Source organism: Talpa occidentalis, unplaced genomic scaffold (assembly GCF_014898055.3).
Source record: "Talpa occidentalis isolate TD23 unplaced genomic scaffold, MPIMG_talOcc4v2.1 talOcc4.6, whole genome shotgun sequence".
Lineage (NCBI taxonomy): Eukaryota > Metazoa > Chordata > Mammalia > Eulipotyphla > Talpidae > Talpa > Talpa occidentalis.
Window position 1 is genome coordinate 6551821 of NW_023604972.1, and position 22250 is coordinate 6574070.

At 50.4% G+C, this 22250-nt stretch overlaps 1 protein-coding gene and 2 long non-coding RNA genes across 9 annotated transcripts; 1 reads left to right on the top strand and 2 right to left on the bottom strand.

The window, feature by feature from the left end:
* Window positions 1-2583: 2583 nt before the first annotated feature.
* Window positions 2584-4834, bottom strand: LOC119261156 (uncharacterized). The gene is made up of 4 exons (XR_005128947.2): window positions 4748-4834; window positions 4345-4422; window positions 2751-2858; window positions 2584-2641 (listed from the first exon to the last, which is right to left on the bottom strand). It is a non-coding gene; the product is annotated as an uncharacterized LOC119261156 (long non-coding RNA).
* A 1526-nt stretch (window positions 4835-6360) lies between these two features.
* LOC129144718 (uncharacterized) lies at window positions 6361-10313 on the bottom strand. Of its 2 annotated transcripts, none has more exons than XR_008549194.1 (3): window positions 10185-10313; window positions 6792-7247; window positions 6361-6475 (listed from the first exon to the last, which is right to left on the bottom strand). It is a non-coding gene; the product is annotated as an uncharacterized LOC129144718 (long non-coding RNA). The 2 variants fall into 2 exon arrangements; XR_008549195.1 differs by lacking the exon at window positions 10185-10313 and adding an exon at window positions 7492-7578.
* On the top strand, window positions 9077-18933 carry LOC119261299 (ADP-ribosyl cyclase/cyclic ADP-ribose hydrolase 1-like). 6 transcript variants are annotated; one of them, XR_008549190.1, is made up of 7 exons: window positions 9525-9607; window positions 10764-10983; window positions 11320-11455; window positions 12408-12493; window positions 17137-17226; window positions 17580-17663; window positions 18097-18933. XR_008549190.1 is itself a non-coding variant. In XM_037530545.2 (4 exons), exons 1-4 carry the CDS (start codon window positions 15624-15626, stop codon window positions 18155-18157), a joined length of 336 nt encoding a protein of 111 aa, XP_037386442.1. In that variant the 5' UTR covers window positions 15619-15623; the 3' UTR covers window positions 18158-18933. The 6 variants fall into 6 exon arrangements, 1 of the variants encoding a protein (XP_037386442.1); XR_008549192.1 differs by lacking the exons at window positions 9525-9607; window positions 10764-10983 and adding an exon at window positions 9077-9113; XR_008549189.1 differs by lacking the exon at window positions 10764-10983.
* Window positions 18934-22250: the final 3317 nt, after the last annotated feature.

Below are 22250 nucleotides of genomic sequence, written 5' to 3' on the forward strand. Positions count from 1 at the left end.
AGCAAGCACCCCCCTCCCGAACACTGTGCTCAGAACTCCCGTTGACGCTTCCATCCTGATTCATCATCTTCCCTGGTCATCCTTGGCGTCCACCCCCGTCAGCCCCCTGGAGGGACATCCTCTTCACGGATCCTCTCTACAGTCTCCAGCTCCAGGTCCTTCCGTGCCCTGTGCTAATCAGCTTGTCAGCAGAAAGCACACGGGGCCCTGAAGATCCATGAAAGAGACTTTAAAGGGGGCCATTTCCAAAGACCTGGGCAGGGTTCATGGGACAGTCAGGGCTGCAGCACCCAGCGGGGAGCAGCAGGGGGCGCTGTTCCCACTGCAGGCCTGAGTTACTGGGGTCTGGGGATGGCTGGGGTCTCTGGAGAGGGGCCACCTGCCAAGAGTGGCCGTGGGCGAGGAAACAGTCCCTGCTCACATCTGAACCTGGACGAGAGGGTCAGGAGTGACCCAGCACCTGATTCTGGCAAGACTGGACCCCCCGCTGCTGCCATGATAGCTTCAGGACCTGCCCAAACCCCCACTCTTTCCACCCCACTCCCTTCCAGCGTCTCCTATTGGCTAAACCCAACCAGGTGCCAGAGGGCAGGGAGCCTACAGCAGACAGCTATGGGGAGCCGTCCTCAACTTCTTACTCTCCTGCTCTTTGCAAGTTCTCAGGACTTTGGCATCGGACTCACAACTGCCTTTGGAATCTGGGATCTATGTTATCTGTACATCTCAGGTGAAAGGTAAGTTTACCCTTTTATTGCACATGCCGTGTCTGTTACAGCTTTCCAGCTCTAAGTATTTCCAACAGAGGAGTTTAATGCAGGGATTTATTGTGCCCGTAATAAAAGAGGTGGAGAAGCCAGGTTGGGACAGGAGGGGACCCACAGTGGCGTTACTGTTCTCAAGACCTTGCTGATTAGCACAGTAATCCTTTTGCTCTGCACCATTTGCTCTGTGGTAGGGGAATCTGTGCATTGACCTGCAAGACCCAGCCTGGCCTCGTCTCTTCCCTTCCCTCCCCCTGATCCCGGCTCCTTGCTGTTCCCCACATGTGGCCTCCCCAAAAGAAGTTGTGAGGCTGAAACTTCAGTTACTTTGGGTGTTAAGTCTTGGTGGGACCTGGCGTGAGGGACTCCATTTGGACCCACTGTTGGTTTTTTTTAAAACCGTAAACCTATCAAGCTTCTCTAGATACAAAGTTTATTTAAAAAAAAAAAAGCAAAATTAAGGAAACAAAACAAAATTTTAAAAATGACATGCATTCCATTTACTTTCAAAGAATTCAGTTGGGAGCTTCTTGGTGACTTTTCGTTGTTTTTATTTTTTATTGTTATTTTTTTCTTTCCATTATTATAGTTTTAGTTTGTTTTTCAGCTTGCTCTGAGGATGCGAGGTTGGAACTCTCTCAGTTGCCTCATAGGTACTCAAAAATGTGTTCTAGCTGAGGTATTTTCCCTTAGGCCTCTTTGTGTTGGATTCTAAGAATGGAAAAGCACAGTTGTCTCAGGGAATCAAGTAAGCAGCTTGTAAGAAAATCTGTGGAGAAAGTTCTGGCATGAATTTGGGGGTGTACTGGCTGCTCTGAAATGCTTGTGTAGAATGACTGATAGATGTATTTCCCTCAGCTTATGCCTGGGGCTATTTCACACCAATGCGTGTGTTTTTCTATTGTCTGTAGTCCATAGACAAATCCTGGCATTTCTATATTCAGATAATTCTAGAATTCAGCCACATCTGCTGTTGCCAACTGTGTTCAAGCCGCCACCATCTCCTGTCTGGATGACACCGCCGGGCCCCCCCCGCAAGGCGGGCTGGCCTCTCTGCGCTCCGTCAGCCTGTCCTGCACAAGCATCAGAGGGAGCCTGGTGAGCTGGGAGTCGGGAACGTCTTGCTGTGCCTTGAGTGGTCATGGGCCCGTGCCCAGTGCCCCTGTCCTCTCCTCCGCCTCTGGTCCTTGCTGAGTCTGTGCCAGCTCCTCTTATTTCACCTGGCCCTTCAGTCACCATTCCAGGTGCTCCTCACCTCCGCTTGGAATCCTGCTGTCCTGGACATCGCCCGGCCACCTCGGCTCCCTCAGATCCATCCTCAGTGGTAAATTTTCAGTGAGAGCTTCTGTGACCTTCCATCTGGCATCACACGCTCCCCCTTCCTATCCCGGTCCTGCTTATTTAATTTCTTAGATATTGTCACCACCTCACACGCAGCATGGTTTTTAATTTCTCTCGTTTCGTACATGTCTACCTCCCGCCAAGACGTGCTGTACACGGTGACATGTGTTCCCCTCCTCCTGCTCCTCCCTTTTCTTCTGTTTTTGATCTTCATTCAATACTCATGGACTATCTACATACTAGGGTGGCCGGCGTGATCCGGAGGAACAAAACAAACTGTTTCTGCTCTCCTGGAGCTCAAAGGCCAGAATGGAGACACTCAGGAATCAAACACTTTCAAACATTTAAAAATAAAAAACAGCGGCCATCTGAATGGTGCTTGTAGGGGCCCGTGTCCTGGGGAAGACAGTGTCGGGATCAGCTGATCAAGAGATGAGATGAGCCACCGACAGCAGCCCCAGGACAGGCCGCAGAGCCGGCTCAGCACTCCCCACGGTGAGCGCGTGCAGCAGCATCCGTCTTGTTAACAGTGTCTCCTGCTGTTTGGGAAGAACACACACATTTCTTCATGGCAGAGATTAAGATTAAATGTTTAATTTCTGAAAAATAATGCAGAGTGTCCCAACTTTGATCTAATCCACCTTTTACCTGCTTCTCCCAGCAGCCTTGAAGCCTGTTGTTAGCTGGGTGAGTCCTCGGGACCTGCCAGTCACTCGCGGTGTCACTACTGCGACATCTGGAGTTGCCACCTGCTGGCTACATGCAGAAGAGCCAGTCCCCCCGGGGCTCCTCAGGGGCCCTTTGACCACACGTGCAGCGCCCACACGCGCCATAATAGGCAACACTGCAGGGGACTAAGTCCTAGAGGCCTGACCACGGCCCTCTACCTGGGCCCTCCCAAACATTGTGGGACTAGGGAGGTTTTCTTCACTACATCTGGAAATACAAGTATGACCTGGGAAGGTTGAAGTAATAGCAACTAGGAAAGTAACCCTTCAATTCTTTATTTGAATTCATTGTTATTATTATTTGAAAGGACTGAATTCCTTTAGCTGCTGTGAGCCCAGCACCTAAAATAGCTCATGGAACACAGTCGGCGCTTACTAAATATTTGATGCACAAATGGATGAATAATGGAATGAAAGAAAAAAGATTTGCGTTGAAGGGTGATCTCCGTGCACAGTTTCCAGTGCCTTTGAGAGCACACCCCCGAGGCACCCAGAGGCTGCAGGGCATGGCGCATTGTTGGAGTGAAGGCTGATGCTTTGCCAGCCACCTGCAGATAGCCCAGCTCCAGCCAGTGTGAGCAGCCTGCCCCCTGGCATCCAAGGAGTCCACTTCACGGGGTGTGGATGCTGGGACACAGGACACATATGCTGACTCTAGGACAGTTATTACAATATTTCATGTAATAAGAAAGGTGGGGATCTACTCTAGTGAACCTTGAGTAGATACTGGGCGGTGGAATAGTAGGAGTCATCTAAAAGAGTTGGTAAAGCCTTCAGAGGTGATAGGCAGAGTCCTCACCATGTCTCACCAGATGAAGAAAACCAGGTGTGCCATGGAGAATACAATACATTATGCTTTTGATGAAACAGCACAGGCTTTTCCCTCTGTGGTTAGGTGTATGCATGGATGCTGCCTTTTTATGGATGTGGTGAAAGTGCAGCAACAGAAAAATATTGAACAAGTGTTGATTTGTTCTGTTAGACTTTTACTCATACATTTTATTATATTATCGAAAGCAAATATCTTTTATAGAAGAGATTGCTTTTATGGCACGGTTTTGCTGTTTCATTTTACAAGCTACAAAGTCCTAGAACTAGGTGGCTCAGTCCAATCAGGAGCAAGTGGCAAGTTTCACTACACTCTACGTGACTGGGGGCCTTGCACGATATTCAAATAAAAGTTCACACTCCGGGCAAGGTAGTGGGGGTGGCAGCTGAGAAATCAGGGAAATGAAGTCCCAGGGATAACCAACATTCCTCATCCCATTTTCATATGATTTCATGTAGATCTGGGGCTCTGAGAACAACTCTGTGAATCCAGTTTGGAAAGGGTGGACTAGTGTCATTCATGTATTCATTCAACAAACACTGATGGTCATCCATGCGTCCCAGGATACTAAGAGAATAAACTTCAATTCCTGAGGGTGAAATACTCAGAGGGTGTGCTCCAAGCCGGGGGGTCCAGATCTGAGCCTGTGAGATCTGGATTGCCTGAGAGCAGGACATCCACTGACCTTTGTGTGATTCAGCCAGGAAAGTACGTAATTTGGAGATCTCATTCAGTTTGGGAGCTGCATGGAGCCAGGAAAGGCCTGTCACATGAAGGAGAGCAGAATTATTAGCAGAATTTAGCAGGGAAGGGAATGACATCTGTGAAGATCCAGACCCAAGGCAGAACCTGGCTGGTTGGGGACAGAGAGGCCAGCATGTCTGGCTTTCGGGGGTCGGGGAGCGCCATTCCATGGAGGCACACTCTCTACACGCTCTTAGATCTTCTCCTGGCTTTACAAACTACCCACATGCCTGTGCTTACTGCAAGCCGACATTGTTCCCAACACACCCAGCAGGTTATAAAATCACACCCCATCCACAGCATCAGGGAGCAGGGAGTGATCGCTAATGCTTAGGGAGGCTTACCACGTGCCAGGCGTGGAGCTGAGTACCTGTGTAGAGGAAATCAGTTCGTGCTCAGTGACCAGATGCAGGAGGCCCTGCTGTCATCTGCTTCACATCTAAGCCCAGAGAGGTCAAGAAACTAGCTCCAGTCACCCAGGCAGTGGGAGGTACAGCTGGGTTTGCACCCTGGTCTTAGGTCTAAGGCCACTTGAGAGGAGGGGAAGGTTAGGGGGAGTCTTTCTGGGATGCTGAGAGGCACTGGCCCCTGACAGGGGCTGTAGCCCATTCCTGGGCAGGCGGAGCCTTTGCTGGGGCAGAAGCCGCCCTTGCAGTCCAGCCCAGGCTGTGGGGGCAGCACAAGGGCCCTGGGGACCCGGGCAGGGGGCATGTGGGGGCTGACATCTGGGGTGAGGGGGGTCCTTTCTCCCTGGGGGGCATTGGGGTCCCTCTGCTCGGGAGTCTGGAGGCAGAGGGTGTTGTCAGCTCTGTTAAGTCCCTGATATACCTGTTGGTCGCTCAGCCACGGGCTGGGCAGGTGGGGTGGGGGTGGGAAGTGACCCTAGAAAAGGCCAGCGAAGGCGAGAGAGGGGAGCAGCTCGATCTCATCACCAGGTTGTGTCTCTTGTCTCCTCTCCTCCCTCATGCCGCCTCTCCATCAGCTTCGCTGCCCACCAGACTGGGGGGCTCCATGGCAGAGACCAGATTCAGCCCATTACCGGGGGCGAAGCCCCGCTGTGGCTTCTCCCCGGGGGCTAGGACAGGCCTGTGCGTGGGTGTCTGCAACCTGGTGATCCTCGGGGCAGCGATGATCATCCCGCGCGCATGGCCGAGGAAGGAGAGTTTTTCCGAGATCATCCTGCTGCAGTGCTCGGGGTACACCCCGCCCCGGAATTCGGAGCTGAGGTAGGTGGGCACCTCAGTATCCTCTGTCCGGGGTCCGGGGAGAAGCCGGGCCCGCCGGGCGGGCAGAGCGGGGTCCGGGCTGAGGACCCCCCCGCCCCGGGAAGCCCCTGCGCCGGCCCCGCGCGCAGCCTCCGCCCCCCGCGGGACCCGCCTCGGGGCCGGGCCGGGAGCAGCCCCCGCGGGTCCCCCGCACCCCCGGGCTCCGACCCCGCTGCGGGCGCGTCTCGGGGCGGGGCCGCGGGGCTCGGGTCTCAGGGGGGTGAGCAAGCGCCCCCCCCCCCCCCCCCCGGTGCCCGCCGGGCCCGCCTGGAAGCGCAGGGAGGGCGCAGGGGACCCGGGGCGGGGCGCGGGGTGTGCGGTGGGGGGGGCAGGGGCGCTGGATCGCGGAGGGGGTTTCCTCAGGAGCACAAACCAGCCACCCCACGGTTGGGCGCCCTGAAATCTGTGACCCGGAAACAGGGACACTGGAGGCATCAGCCCCAGAACCTGGACAGACCCTGGGAAGGAACAGCACCATGTGGCTCCAGGAAACCTTCCAGAGGGTTCCTCATGACCCCCTCAGCGAGCTGCTCATCTGCCCCCAGACACCCTCCAGCTGGGCTGGTTTCCCTTCCCAGGGCTTGTCTCCCCCCAGAACCCCTTTTTGAGGTGGTGCTGGCAGGGACCAAGCAGGGAGTGAAAGCTCCTGGGGGGTTTCTCTGTTGTAACAGACCCCAGAGGTCTTACCTGCCCCTTGTGGGCCTCCAGATTGTCCAGTCCTCACAGGTGTTTACTTGCAGGTAACTGAGGACTCCGTGGAGGGAGGAAGCAGGGTGGGGCGTTCCTCCTGTCATCTTCAGAGTATCCCTAAATCAAATGTCACCCAATGTAATAGTGAAGTAAAAGGGAGTGTGTGTGTGGGGGGGGGGGGGTGGAGAGCAAATCGTGTGCGGGAGAGAAATGCCTCTAGTTCAAAATGCTCAAGAGGCTGCGAAGACCAGTTCTCCAGGAGTCATTTCTAGAAACTGCCATCACCAGCCCCTCCCCTCCTCTGGGCCTCCTCAGCCTGGAGCCCCAGCTTGAGCTCCCCAGGGATTCCTCCCCCTCAGGAGAGAGCCCCCAGCTGTGGATGGAGCCACATGCACCCAGATCCCGTGTCAAGGAGCGGCCCTTCCACTCTCACCTTAGGTCAGCAGCTCACAGTGTGTGTTGTCCGTTCATCCTGGTCAGCTCACACCAGTGAATCTTTACTTTTTCTATTTGGACCCTCTTTGGATTCTCTCATGGTCTCCTCTCGTAGCTGCTCTGCTGTAGTCGCCCCTCCTTAGACTGTCTCTGAAGGTCGCTGCCCTTAAATCCTCAGCCCCCAGGCCCAGGTGTGCACACTTACGCCTGCCCAATATGCTCCAGTTGTCCACCATCAGGCACGCGTGCCCACGCCCACGCTCCCAAGCGCCTCCTGCATTCAAGGTCGCAGGTGACAGCGACAGAGGCCAGCATGGTGAAAACCTGACTCATTCACTCACCTTACATCTGGTCTTCACCTTTCTGGGGCAGAGACAGTCCCTCTGTGGGTCTCAGGACCTCAAGCTGGTAGGAGATGCCTCCCTCTGGGGAGCGCGCCATGATTCTACACCTCCTGTAGGGGGCAGCATTGTTCAGCAGTGAGCAGTGTGAGGCTGCTCTGCTGCTCACACAGTTTGGCTTTGGGCAAGTTGCTCCCTGAGCTTCTGTAGCTCCAAAACAGGGATAAGGCAGGATGCCCCCCCACCCATTAAAATTTAGTGTGGGATTTAAACAGGACAAGTGAAGTCCCTTCCTCTTCCATCACTTCTCACCATGGGCGCTGCTGCTGCCCTGGCCCAGACCACACTGGCACTCACCAGGATTACTGGTCTACCTCCTCTGTCATTTCCCTCCTTTGGACTAGGCTCAGCAGAACAATCAGAAAAGTCAAAATCTTTGAACTTCTGGAGACAACCTACCTGGCAGGTCAGAGGGGGAGAGAAGAGGTGAAAAATGAACAGGAGGAAATGACTCACTGGAGAATAGGTGAGTCAGTGGGGAGGAGCAGAATGGTAGAAAGAGAAAGGACGTGCCCCTGATTAGAACCTAATATCTGCATTTGGACTAATTGTCACTAACTGAGACAAAGGGGAAGCTCTAGAGGACTAAGACTCCAGCTCTCCTTGAAATATTCTTATGAGTAGGTCAAGTCTTCCCCAAACTGCTCCTAGAGCTTCTGCCTCTCAGTTTCTCAGAACTGGCAAGTTCTTTTCTGTTTCAGGACCTTTGCACGGCCTCCCCTGCTGTGTGGTGCCCCCTCCTCATCACCGTCTCAGCGAGGAAGACCTCTCTGGGAGACCTTTCCTGACCACTCTCCCTAAAGTGGTCATTGATCCAGTCTTCTCCTCTTGCTCCCCCTCCATTCATTTCCTGCTTGCTTATTACCACAATCTGCACTTATTTTGTTCCCTTATTTGTTCATTTGTTTACTGTCTGGTTCTACAGAGAGTGAGCTCCACAAGCACAGGGGCTTTATAGGGTTGGGAGAGAAATGTTTCTCTCACTAAAGTGTTGTATAGATTAAAGAAGATGAAAAAATGAAGTAACAGATGCTAGTCAATGCTTCCTAAATGTGATTTTCTGGGTAATTATGCCCCAACAATATGTTTGACACAAGCGCTGGTGAGGATGTGGAGAACAGGAGCTCTCCTACACAGCTGGTGGGAATGTAAACTTGTTCGGCCATTTTGGAAAGCAGTCTGGAGAAAGATTAATTATGGACCTGCCGTACAGCCAGTCATTCCACTCCTCAGCATCTACCCAAAAATTCAAATATGCTAACTCAAAAGGAAACTTGCTTTCCCATGTTGAGGCAGTGCTATTTACTATAGCTAAATTATAGAAAAAAGCTAAGTGCCCCAAACAGATGAGTGGATCAAGAAGATGTGATAGATACACACAATGGAATATTACTCAGTGATCAAAAAGCATAAACTCATGCCATCTGCAGCAACATGGGTAGAGCTACAAGGGGTAATGCTAAATGAAACAAGTCATAAGGAGAAAGATAAATACGGGTGGTGTCAGTACTATTTGAAATACAAAGAAACTAAACTAAGAGTCAGAAAAAGACAACCTTAAAAACTAACCCTGAAAGCTGACTCTACAACTGAAGCAGCCAGAAGGGAGAGATGGGGCGATGAAAACAAACAGGGAAGGGGACACGATGGACTCTGGGTGATTTGGTGGTGGGTACACTATGGTGGGGGCATCCAAAGATGACCTCCATTCAAAATAAATTTAAAAAACAAAAATAAGTTTGAAATCTAATTACTCGTGTTTGATTGTCTGTGTTTCATCTCACAGGGTAGATAAAGACTGCGAAAAGATAGCGGAGGAATTCACGAATGCATTTATTTCTAAGGACTCTTGCCACGTTAGAGCAGAAGACTATCAACCACTGATGGAGCTGGTGAATCAAGCAATACCTAGGGACAAGGTAATCAGGGTCATTGATTTCAAAACCGAGGATAAAAGCCAGAAGCACAAGGTCACGGGACACATTTTGACTATGATGAGGAAATAGGAAAAATCCGGAAATAGAATCTAGGGGTGTTTGGTGGGATGGGGGTTTGTGGGGCTCTTGGACCAAGAGATCCTTAGGATTGAGGACATCTGGAGGAAAGTGAGAGAAATAGGGATGAGGAGAGAAGAGAGGAGACTAAGCCAGAAATTGGAGAACACAAACTGACCATGGATCCAACTCAACCCAATGAAAATAAAATCAAATTAACGCAACATTCTGGAAGGACAGCACCTCCCCTGACCTCTGAGGGTGATGGTGATGACAACACAATGTCTGTTTGCATGTGTGGAGGCCTGTGTTACTTCACTAAGGACTCTTCACCCTTATCCTGTGAGAGCTTCACAGTCACCCTGTGGAGCATGTAGGTCAGAGGCCAACATTCCCTTTTCACCAGTGAGAAAACTGAGGTGAGTTTAGGTGACTAGTGAGGGCCTCAAAAATGGCCAGTTGAAATGTGAATGGCTCAATCTGGCACCAGAGAGCTCTAGGCTGTCATACACTGACCATACTGGGACAGAGCACATCTCCCCTAAAGTCATGTTCATCAGGTTAGGAGTCTCTGAGGCGCTCACTTCCACACCGAAAAGCCAAGGCTTCCTCTTCTCAAGTCAAAAGCACATAACCGCAGCATGAATCTGCTGGGGGAATGTGCATTATAATGAGATGAGGGTACCACGGAATTGGCAGCCAAAGGGGGAAGTAACTAACCTCTTGGCAAAGTTAGGGAGACAGGTGATGCAGAATGGATGATCGCCAGTCCAGAGAGCCCCTGGCATCCCCTATCCATGGGGAGACGAAGGTCACGCTCAGAGGTAGAGTCTCGGTGTCTCTGAGCGTGTCTAAGGGAGACTTAGGCCCATGTGTGTGGAGTCCACCTTGTCTCAGGTGTAGCGCCTATAGTTATGCCATTTTCTGAGGCATGTTATCAGGACCAACTGATAATTTTGACTGAGCAGGGGCCTCTCTCCACAGTCAGGGCTTTACCTGGATTCTTGGATGTCTGTTTATCAATGTCTTCATGAAAAGTGGTTCCTTTTTCATGGATACCTGAAGTTGCTCTATCTCAATTGCCACATCTTCCATCCGTCAGGCCTCTGCAGTGTCAGCACATGTCATGTCTATTACATCAGGCAGGATCATCACTACATCGATCCAGATGACAAGTCAGCATTTTAAGGGGGAAATTCAGTGAGCCCCAAATCTTCAGCCCCATCCATCATTAGAAGCTGGAGCTATTGCAGAGTCCCCCGGGCCCAAGACAGCATGTGGTGGGGGAGAGGGTCAAGTCTTGGTAAATGACCAGGCTGTGATTTCTTTGCATTGTCCCTGTGACCCCGGCCTCCCAGGGGTTCTGATCATTGTTGCCCATTTCCATTTGGGGAAGGTGAGGTTAGCGATACTCTGGTGTCCAAGTCCAGGCAGACGGTGAGTGGGGACGCTTCCTAAGGCCGTGGGACTCCCGGCCTGGGCTTCCCAGCCCACCCTCCCCTGCCTGCTCTTCAGAACCCACAGGTCCCTGGAGTAGACGACTGCTCTGAAATTTGATTCTCCGTGTGCTTTCAGGGGACCTTGACGAAAACTCGCTGCATTTGTTCATTTCCTGTGTGTGTGAAGAGGGCAGACTGGGGAAAGAAACAGAGAGGCTGGACCTCTAAGCATCAAGGAGCTCATCTCCCAGAAATAGCCTGTAGACAAAAGGGCTTGCAGATCCTTCAGGAACTCTGAATCTCCTGATGCCTCCTCCAGATGGTTCCCATCTCAGATTTGTTACAAGATTTTCTGAGTATGAGCAGAATAATGAAATCATTTCACATGGTGACCCAGAACACACACGTGTGTGCTGTATAGGATTTACTCTGAACACTTCAGTGCTTTTCTTTCATTTAAAAAACATGTATTTTTAACAGGGGAGGGAGGAGCACAAGGGACTAAGGTGAGGGTGCACGGGTGACTTGGTGGCGGGATTTTCCGGGGACTCCACCTGAGAGGAGAAAGCAGACATTGTACAAGAAAGAACAATGATGTAAAAAGTATATAAATAAAACAAAATAATTAATAATGTATATTTTAAAAATTTGCTACATGGTTCTCAATGGGCGGTGTGTTTATTCTTTCTTAGGTCCTTTTTTGGAGCAAAACAGAAGAACTGACACATCATTACAAGAAGGCTGGAGGGAGGCTGTTCTTGATGAGGGAAGTGCTCCTGGGCCACGTTGCTGATATCCTCACATGGTGTCGAAACCAAAGCTCTTCTGGTGAGGGACTAACTAGGCGGATTGCAGGGTGAAGAAGCTCTGGCTCAGCCAGGCACCCCAAAAAACATGTGCTGGGAGGTGTTCCAGGGACCCCGCTGATACCACTCACCTCTCATGGACACATCAGGCTGGAGGAGCATTGCCTGCTTTGGCCCGTCAATTTCTTTTTTTAAGATTTATTTATTTTTGCATACAAGCTAAAATGGTCAAACTAAAATGTAGAGTCAGGCAGGGGGCCCCTCACCAGGACAAAAGTCTTAGGATGAGGAACAACTAGAAATCCAGAACTGGGGTACAGGCCAGAGGTGTGGGAGCTGAGAGGATTCACCAGAGACAAAGTGGGGAACAGAACAGGGAGACTGACCAAAATACACTGCTGAGGGGAGCAGCGGGCGAGTCAGGAGAGGTCTGCTGTGCCATGTGGGAAGTTCCCTGGCTGGGGATCAGACTGGCTCTGGGGTGGCTGCGGACAGCCTCACAGGTTGTGTAGTAACCCCTTGAACCACCAGGGCTGGCCCTCGAATGTTTTCTAGAAAAACTGACTTCGGGCTTTGGGGTGCCCCTGCTCCTTGAGCCTCTGCTCTGGGAAGACAGGCACAGCCGGCTTCTGAATTGTTGGGGTTTTGTTTTCTGTAAGGACAGCGTTTAGGGCGAAAGAATTCTACAGCAGGGTGAGGACCAGGGCGGGACCCAGACGACGTCCACCTTCCACAGGGCAGCTGGAGATATGGGGTGTGGGTGGAGGGGAGCCGGAGCGGGCCCCTTTGGGTCTGTCACCTTGCAGGGTAGCAGCACTGGGAGAGGCACGGGATGGAGGAAAGACAACTCAGAGTCCAAGGAGAGAGATATACACAGGAAGAGGGGCTCCACCAGCTGGAAGAGCCGGGGGGGAAATGGAGCTTAATTATACTCTTTTCTATTTCAATTGCTTTCTGTAAACTATGTCTTTTAGGTGTGAATCTTGACTCTTGTCCAAAAAAGGATGAAACCTGCCATGATAATGCTGCAGGTGTATTCTGGAACGTGTCATCCAAATGGGTAAGCACCAGCAGTGAAATTCTAGAATTCTGTAGACCCAAGAACTTAAAGGTCAATGGTTGGTTTTCATTCTTTTTGGATCACAGGGCCTTTTAGGAATATTTAGGATTCAGTCTTTCCTGAGTAAAACTTTCATAAGCCTGTGCCAGAAGATTTTCACATATAGCTTTGGAGTTTCACGGAGGGTCCAGACCCTTAGTTGAAGAGAATCCCCGGGCTCGTCCATCCATTCTTTGACTTTGGCTGCCAGGACACTCAGGCTGTTTTAATCGTCTGATCCAGGTGTTGGGCAATTGTGGATTCTGAACAATCTTTTTTTTTAAAGATTTTTTTTTTATTTATACAAGAGCCGGGGTACAGGCCAGAGTCATGGGAGGGTAAGAGGATTCCCCAGAGACAGAGAGGGGAGCAGAACAGGCAGACGGAGGAAAGCACTGCTGAGGGGAGCAGCGGGGGAGACAGGAGAGGTCTGCCGCGCCATGTGGGATTCTCCCTACCTGGCTGGGAATTGAACCAGTGCTGCGGAGGTTGAGGACAGCTTCACAGAGCTGAGCTCAACGCGCTGTGCCACCAGGGAGGCCGGATTCTGAACAATCTTAAGAATCCACATTTACAGACCACTTACCTGCCAGGCACATTCCTTGGCTGCCCCATGGATGAAAACCTTTCATTCTCACAGAACCCTATCAAGTGGGTTCCATGCACATCACACGTGTTTTACAGGTGACAGCTTGGAGGTGCAGGTAAATAAAATATCTGCTAAAAGTGCAAGGTAAGGGAAATGTTAGCCTTGGAGCAGGAACATGGTAAATGTGACCAAGGCCACTCTACTGTTACCAAGCAACCAGCTTCCTGTCCAATTGCTGGGGAGAACTGGGGTGCAGGCTGAGGACACAGTGGGGAAAGAATTCTGAGACAGAGCAGGGAACAGAAAAGGCAGATTTATTGAACCAAAGAGTTAAGAGAAGCAGCAGGTGAGACAGAAGACTTGCTCTGCTGTGCAGGGAGGGTGTTGGGGCTCTGTTCACACTCCAGGCATCACTGAGTTGTTAGGGTGCTGGCTTGGGTGTGACCTGACTCATGACATGGCTCATGTATGAAGGATCAGTTTCCATGGCTGCCTGTCCTCTCCTTTCATTCATTCAACTCCCCAACGGACCCCCCTCCCCAGCCCACTTACTGGGAATGACACCACCACATGCCTGCTGTGTGGAGACCAAGTTACTACGACACCAGGATTTTGAGTAAAGGAAAAGTCTATGGAGGATGAATTAGTAAGGAAACAGGAGATCAGCTCAAATCTGCCTCCCCAGTTCAGAAAGGGGATGAAATTATAGAGGCTTTGGAGACTGGGGTTGAGAGCAAAGGAGGGAAGTTTTATTGGCTGAAAAGCACGTTAGAGGCAAAGAAATGTGGAGTTGACTGAAGTTCCCTTACAACTGGCTAATTCCAAGGCAGTTTATGCATAAAGACACTTTGCTTCAGACAACTGGTGTATGCATTTCTGTGGGGGCCCCTGGCCCCTGGGCAGCCCCTCCTCTGCATCTGCACGTGTGTTCTCCAGCTGGCCTGGCGCTCAGCTCCAAGTCAATCCATAAGTCTCTACGCTCTGCTGTGTCTAAAAAGTAAACCTCAAGAGAGGTGGGTGTGTATAGACATGCAGAGACAGGATGTTCTAGGGTCTGAAATTCATCAGGTGACTTAACCTCAGTGACACTCCATGGAGAGATCCCCCAGGACTGCATCTTTATCTTGGCCAGATCTCAGGGATGTGTGTCCATGACCTTCTTTCATCAGACTCCATCCTTCCGTCTCTGACACAGAGACAGTGTGGCTTGGTGGTTGCACCCCATCTTCCTTCTTGCTGCCAAGAGACATGACCTTGGGGAAAATTGCCCCGGTACTGACTCTGTGGGGCTCTTGCTATTTCTATATTGCGGGGTCCCTGCTCAGCTCCCTGACAGCACTCCACTGAGTTACCCCTGTGACTGGTGACCCCCCCCCCCGCCGCTGGCCTCTGTGCCTCACACCCGGAGGGAAGAGACACGCTGGGGTTTCATAATCCGTTTCAATTTCTCTCTACGGTGATTTACCACTTGCAGGATAAAGGCGAAGCCCGTGACTAAACATCCATGAACCTGAATTCCATGAACTGACTCTTCTACTTCACTTCAGCGTCCACTGAGGGGTCCCCCAAATCGCCCCTATTCTCTCGAGCCCCCTGACCTTTCTGTTGGCAGCTGCCTCCGTGACTCGGCGACATCCTGTTCATCCTTCGGGTCTTGGTCTTTGTTGCCCTCCTTCCTGCCCTTCCTCATCTCCCTCACAGGGAACTGCCCTTCTGGCTCCTGGTTCCTTCCTTTTCCTCCCTCTGCTCCTGTGACAGAGTTTCCTGGGCGCCCCCTCTGCCAGGTGCTGCCCCTGTCACGGCCAGCAGGGCGGTCCTGACTCTCAAGCACTCCAGGCGCTGGTGGTTAAGCTCCTCACCACAGTACGATATTGTTAGGTCACATGGAGGATGTGGGATGCTGCTGTCGCTCAGGGAAGGGACTGGAGCTGTCCCGGGGTCCTGGTGAGCCTCCTGGGGAAGCATGTCATTGCCTTGGTTTTGTTCCTTTTGAATTCCCCAGGCCTAGCACAGCCGCCAGCTAAATGTTTGCTGCACGGTGAACTACAACTCCTGGCTTCATAATGGTCACCATGCATTTCTCTTTGGGCCTGTCCAGGGCTCAGTGTCACCTTCTCTCCTACCTCCCTCCTCTTGGCTCACCCATTTCTTCCACTGCTTAACACCCAAGGTGAAATGCGCAGTGTCTACACTGCAGGTCCCAGGAAGTGTCCTCTTCCTTCCCCAGTGAAGTTCCCCTCAGTCTCTACACTTCCGGCTTCTGGACCCTAATTTAGCTCCCACGGGAACAATGACATTGACCTTCATTGTTCAGACACAAATTGGAGCCACTCCTTCCAGAATCCCATGTGACGCGAAATTCCTCCAGTGTCTGGGCACGACACTCACAGCCCTGACTTCACTGAGCTAGACCCACGCGGGATATTCCATCTTTCACCAGCTGAGCTGAGAGCTGTTTTGGTGGAAGTGCTGGGGATGGTGCTGATGTTTGCATGCTGAGGGATGGTGAGGTGCTGTTTTGTTCTTAAGTTTGCAGAAAACACCAGTGGAAAGGTTCATGTGTTACTCAATGGGTCCGTCAGTGACACCTACAGCGAAATCAGGTACATGATTTCTGTTTCTGTGGTTAATATAACCGCCTATTGGATAATTCGTCTCTAAGAGATTATGATTTTTGTATGTAAAGTGAGAAAAGAAAGTTTGGTCTCAACAGGTAAAACTTGTGTCTTCTATGGAGACCTTTGCCTTCCTTGTTGGTACTTTTGTTCAGCTTCTCATTTGCATCAGCCCTGAAGTGGTCCTTGCTGCGTGTCTCCTCTGCCTCCTGACCTTTGTGATTTTCTTAAAAGTCTCTCATGACCTTCCATCTTGTCCATTCCCCATCTTTGTTCACACTGTTACCCCGTAACACCTGCCCCCACACTGCACCTTCTCTAAATTCTCCGTCCTGCAGATCTGATCTGACTCCTCTCTGCTCCACGAACAGCGTGAGACTCTCACCCAGCTGTGAAATGACAGTGGAGCACGTCAGGCGCGATGGCGGCTGCTGGGCCCTTATGGCTCAGGCCGGGTGTTGTCACAGTGTGTTGTGAGGGGTCCAGGTTGGACTCCAGAGGTCATCGTGGTCACCATGTGACCCCAGCAGGGCTCCTGACCTCTGCAGCCCCTGGACTAGGAGCCGGGGTGTGATGGCGATTTGAAGATCATCTGAGGTGATGCACGAACAATGTCCAGCATCTTTGCCCACAACAGAGGAAAAGACAGAGGAATATCAGCGCTTATTCTCCTTGAATTCACTTCCGGAATCTACCACATCTGAGTCTCTGTCTCCGACTGACCCTGTTCTTACAGATGCTTCCACCCCAGGGACCTTTTCAGTCTGTGTTCTCCATCTTCGGGGCACTCTGGTGCCCCAAATTTATTTTCCTTCTCTCCTGTGACATCTAACTCCGCAAAGAAACATTGGCATTTATGTATTTTTCTGACCCCAATTTTGTGGACCTTGGGGTGAAAACATTAACATTCCCAAATTCTATATCTGGTATTAGGGGTCCAGTATTTGCAAAAGGAATGACAATTGTCAGACTCATGGGGAAGAGTTGGGGGCTGGGGTTAGAGCAGGACATCAGCGTTTTTCAAAGCAGTGCTTCTGGAGCTCCACTTGTGCACCCCGGGGGGCTCTGCAGCAACAGGTTCTGACTCAGCTGGTGTCACCGCCGAGATGCTGCACTTCTCACTGGCTTCAGGGAAAGCTCATGTGACCTAAGGCCCTCTTTGGAATAAGAAAATGCAAAGAATCACTGTTGATGTGCAAAATTAGCTCTTGTTGTGAGAACTTTATTCAGAGGGTCAAGCTCAATGATTAAAATGGGTGTTTCTACTGCAAATTATGGGTCAGATTCAGAGAGTATCTTCTAACCAGTGGCTTCCTGCCAGCTGGCTTTGACAGGCACTAGAATGCCTGGTTCAGTTCGGGGTTTGGGGCTGACGATGGTTTTTATCTCTTTTATCTCAGTGTTTTTAGAAGTGTGGAAGTCCCTAATTTGCCTTCAGAGGTTCGTGCACTACATGCCTGGGTGATCTATGACCGCGGAGTACCTGTCAGGTATCTGTTGCTGCTTTGTACTCCTGTATTCTCAGGGTGATTTCAGGAACTGAGCCATGAAAGAATCCCTAGTCACAAGAATGTCCTGGGAACAGACTGGGGCAGGGATGGATGGGGAGTCACTCTCCCCTCAACCCAGCCCAACCACTCTCTCTTCCTTTCATCTCCATAATAGACACCCACCTAGTTCCCACCTTCTGCTCCCCTACAGCTGGGAGCTCTTAGAAGCTTCCTCTGCTCCACTCTTTGCCCAGAGCCTGGCCCAGGGCCTGCCTGCTCCTCAGAAGAAACTAAGAGATTCAAGAAATGTCCATGAGATCTTGTCATTTTAACACTTGCCTCTTTCTTTCCAGGAACTTGTGCTCAGGCGCCTCCATAAAACAACTGGAATTGGATTTAAGACCAGACATTGTATTTACTTGTGAGGATATGGACAGGTAATTGATTTTTCTCTTGAGGCAGGGATGGCATCTTGGTATTTGTAGGCATTTTCTGTCTGTCTGTGCTGAGTCAGGAGGGCTGCATGAGTCCCTCTTGGCCCTGGTGGTGATTGGGGATGAACTATCCGGATCTCCTTCCCTTCCCAGCACCCTCCACCCCGGCCCGTCTAACCAGGAGGTGCTCCCAGCCACCCCGTGGCCACCCAGGTCCACATCGTCATCCTTCCCTATCTGCCCCGTCTCCACTGTTAGGGGCAGGGTGAGGGGAACCCAGAACCCCCGAAACTGCCACTCTAAATAGGCTCTGCCATCTGCCATATCAAGACAAAACATACCTAAGACCTGTAATGGAGGACTTTTTCATTGGCAAATTGAACCAGACCCTTTATTGAACTGCCTCTTGATCTCCATTTTTGCTTTCTTGTCACAGGGAGACATTTCTTCAATGTGTGGAAAATCCTGAGGGCTCACAATGCAAATCTGTAGTATGAGACAGTGCCGTGATCTGTTCAGTTCTTTGCACTCTTGCTGTCCATCAACATGCCTGACTCAGGACACACACTGCTGGGGAGCTGAGGATTTGAGGGGAGCTGCTGTCATTGTGTCAACACTGGAGAAGACCCTTCTCCCCAATGTTAACATAGTTTTTGTTTTGATGTCCTAATATTCAAGAAAAAATTATTGTATAATATTAGAATGAAAATGTTATGTTGAGTTATTTCATTTTAATGTTTGTATGAAGGGTTTATGTTGGGTATCTGTGGGCAGCCTCCTTTATAAAAATGAGCACACTTTTCAATATGGTGCATATTGGTACTGTCATGTCAAGGAAGACAAATACCCAAGCTTTCCAGAAAGTGTCACATTCCATATGAAGGGTCTTGGGTCAGGGACATTTGTGAACCCTTTAGGATCTATTGATAGTCAGACTATAAATGCCACTATTATGGTCATGCTGGGAAAAGTATTCCGTCGTGTATGAGCTTCCCAGTGCTTGGTGCGCTACACCATGAGATTGATGTTATTATCTCCCATTTGTTAGATGAGAAAATGGAAGTTCAGAGAGATTCTATCATTTGTCTAATGTCATAATTTAGTTCAAGGAAATGGATGATTTTGAACTCGGGTCTGTGGGACTCCAAAGCACATGTGCTCTCTATTTTGAGGATTAAACCACAAAATTTAAAAGTGCCTTATGTTTTCTACCAGTAAGTGCCTGTGAGATTAAATACAATAAAATCTGGAATGAGATTTTTCTGAATGACTTGAAAACGTACATTTCCCCCCCTTGTCCTCATGGCTCATGTTTTGCTTGGCAGTAGCATGTGTGCCTGACACTGCAGTTTATGCTTCTCTCTTTTTTCTTGATCAGTCCTGTTTGGGAATTACCAGTTTTTTTCTACTCATTCAAAGAAGCAAGCTTTGCCTTTTTAAATTGGTTTTTAATCTTCTCTTTATCAGTAGAGGTATAGAAATTCATTCTAGTACCTTGGGGTTTCTTTATTCAATTTATTGCAAAGGAAACTTAAATTATGGATTTTTTGGTCAGTGTTTTTCTTTTCTAACACATACATTTGCTTCAATAAAGTTTTCTCTGAGTGCTCCAGTGTTTAAGTATTGATATGTCTTTTCATTATCATTCAGTTAAAAATATTTTCTAAGTTCAATGTTTAGAAACATGTTGCTTAATTTTCAAAATTGGACATTTTCTTGGTTTTTAAAAACAGATACGTTGAATGAAGATTTGACAAATAAATTGGTACTCCCTTGGATAACAGCTTGGGTTGTTAAGAATTGATACCTTTTGGAGTCAGGCACTTCTGCGTTCCTATTTTGGGGTCACTCTATGACCGGGAGAGGGTTACCTGCTGCCCCTGAGCTCGAGCTTCCCTGCCCCCCAAGTGAGAACTATAATAATCCCGTGGCAGTGTGGTGGGGACGACAAAGATGGCAGCAGCGAACAGTCTAGCACAGTCAGTCCAGTTCGGCTCCTTTTCGCCTGGCCCTGACTGGCCGTCCTGCTCCCTGCAGGAGCCTTTCCTCTCCCCCACTGTGCTCTTCTCTCCAGAGCACTGCTGTGGACTTTTGTCTTGTCTGGGCGTGAGGCTGGGTGCTTCGGGCCAGGTCCAATTAAGATTCACACTTCCCCAGTTCACCCACCTTTGGGATGATTCTTTTCTCTTTTTTTTTGAAGACTTATTTATTTATGCATACAAGAACTGGGGTACAGGCCAGAGGTGCAGGGGGGCGAGAGGATTCACCAGAGACAGAGTGGGGAGCAGAACAGGCAGACTGATGAAATACACTGCTGAGGGGACAGGCGAGGGCTGCCGCGCCATGGGGGTCAGCTTTTCCTGAGAGGACACAATGGAGAGGCTCACTGACTGGTGACGAGGGTCACAGGAGGGAACAGCGCAGGATGTGAACCAGAAGGAAGGATTCCACAAGCTCACACCCTGCATGTGAGAACCACGCTCACCTGCTTCCTCTCACCCTCCATGAACCCGAAGTGCAGCTTGGCCAGCAGAGATGATCTCCTCCAGCAAACTGCAGCAGCCCCAAGTCTTCGGCATTCCTCATGAAGCAGCCCCTCCAGATCTCCCTAGCATGGAACCCACTTCCAGCAAGCACCCCCCTCCCGAACACTGTGCTCAGAACTCCCGTTGCTGCTTCCACCCTGATTCATTATCTTCCCTGGTCATCCTTGGCGTCCACCCCCGTCAGCCCCCTGGAGGGACATCCTCTTCCGGATCCTCTCTACAGTCTCCAGCTCCAGATCCTTCCCTGCCCTGTGCTAATCAGCTTGTCAGCAGAAAGCACACGGGGTCCTGAAGATCCATGAAAAAGACTTAAAAGGGGGCCATTTCCAAAGACCTGGGCAGGGTTCATGGGACAGTCAGGGCGGCAGCACCCAGTGGGGAGCAGCAGGGGGCGCTGTTCCCACGGCAGCCTGAGTTACTGGGGTCTGGGGATGGCTGGGGTCTCTGGAGAGGGGCCACCTGCCAAGAGTGGCTGTGGGCGAGGAAACAGTCACTGCTCACATCTGAGCCTGGACGAGAGGGTCAGGAGTGACCCAGCACCTGATTCTGGCAAGACTGGACCCCCCGCTGCTGCCATGATAGCTTCAGGACCTGCCCAAGCCCCCACTCTTTCCACCCCACTCCCTTCCAGCGTCTCCTATTGGCTAAACCCAACCAGGTGCCAGAGGGCAGGGAGCCTACAGCAGACAGCTATGGAGAGCCGTCCTCAACTTCTTAGTCTCCTGCTCTTTGCAAATTCTCAGGACTATGGCATCGGACTCACAACTCCCTTTGGAACCTGAGATCTATGTTATCTGTACATCTCAGGTGAAAGGTAAGTTTACCCTTTTATTGCACATGCCGTGTCTGTTACAGCTTTCCAGCTCTAAATGTTTCCAACAGGCGAGTTTATTGCAGGGATTTATTGTGCCCCTAATAATTATTTATTGTGGTCAAGAAGCCCGATTGGCACAGCTGACGACCAACAGCGGGAGGCTTTGCTACCTGGAAGCTGGAAAATCAGAGCGAGGAGAATGTGTCCCAAAACCTAGGACCAGGTCACCTGGCTGCAGATGGGGTCATGATGGGCCTGCTGGGCGGGGGTGGGGTCAGAGTCACAGGCCTTCCCAGGGGAGACTGTGCCAGGCAGAGAGGGCAGGAGAGGAGCGCAGTGTCTCCTTTTCCCCTCTCCCCACCCAGTGTCTCTCCTCCACTAGCTGAGCCTGAAGACAAGGGGCCCGTAGTGTCAGTGCCCTGGGTAGAGCAGAAAAGGGCAGAATGAAAATAAACCTTTACTTTTTGTGAAACAAATAACACGACAAAACAAAATTCTCCCCAGAATCTCCCAGCAGAATTTGCTTCTATTTCTTTGGTAAGACGTATGTCACACGAGCAGTCCTGGCTTCAAAGGAGTTCACGAAAGGCTTGTTCCCCAGCCTTTGGAATGAAAGCAGCGTGGGAGAAAGGGCTGGGAAGAGGCATTGCTTTGTCAAAAATCAGTCGTCTGTTCTGTTTCCTCACTAATATCTTCCTCTCTAATTTTGCCTTTTAAATCAAAGAAAAGGATGACCTTGTTAAGAGTTTCTAAGAGCAAATCACTTCCACCTGGGCCGTTCCAAATAATAGACATCTGTTTGCTCACAGCCCCGTGGGCCAGCAGTCCAAAGTCAAGGAATCTGTAGGGCCACGCTCCCTCTGAGACTCTCGACCTTCTAGGATGCGTGTTGACCGTGGTATTCCTTTGCCTATAGTCGCAGCGGTCCAACCTCTGTCTGGGTCATCACATGGTCTTTTCATTCCTCACAAGGTCACAAGTCATTCGGATGACCTTGCCTTAATGTGATTATACCCACAAAGTCCCTATTTCCAAATAAGGCCAAATTCTTAGGTACCTGGGATTAGAATGTCAGCATTTTTGAGGGGACACAATGCAACCCACAATGTGCATGCAAGTGTCACCATTTTTCCTTGCACTTTCTTTTGGGTCAAGAACTCCTTTATGCACTGCGCATATTTCATCTTTTAAAGTTGTGCCAAAATTCAAGGAAATCTAACATAACAATCT

Bases quoted from the DNA above. Each gene is read 5' to 3' on its own strand.
- LOC119261299 (XM_037530545.2), top strand. From the start codon at position 15,624: ATGGTGAGGTGCTGTTTTGTTCTTAAGTTTGCAGAAAACACCAGTGGA. The intron at 15,725-17,136 runs GTACATGATTTC...CTTTTATCTCAG, and splicing joins GACACCTACAGCGAAATCAG to TGTTTTTAGAAGTGTGGAAG. The intron at 17,664-18,096 runs GTAATTGATTTT...TTCTTGTCACAG, and splicing joins ACTTGTGAGGATATGGACAG to GGAGACATTTCTTCAATGTG.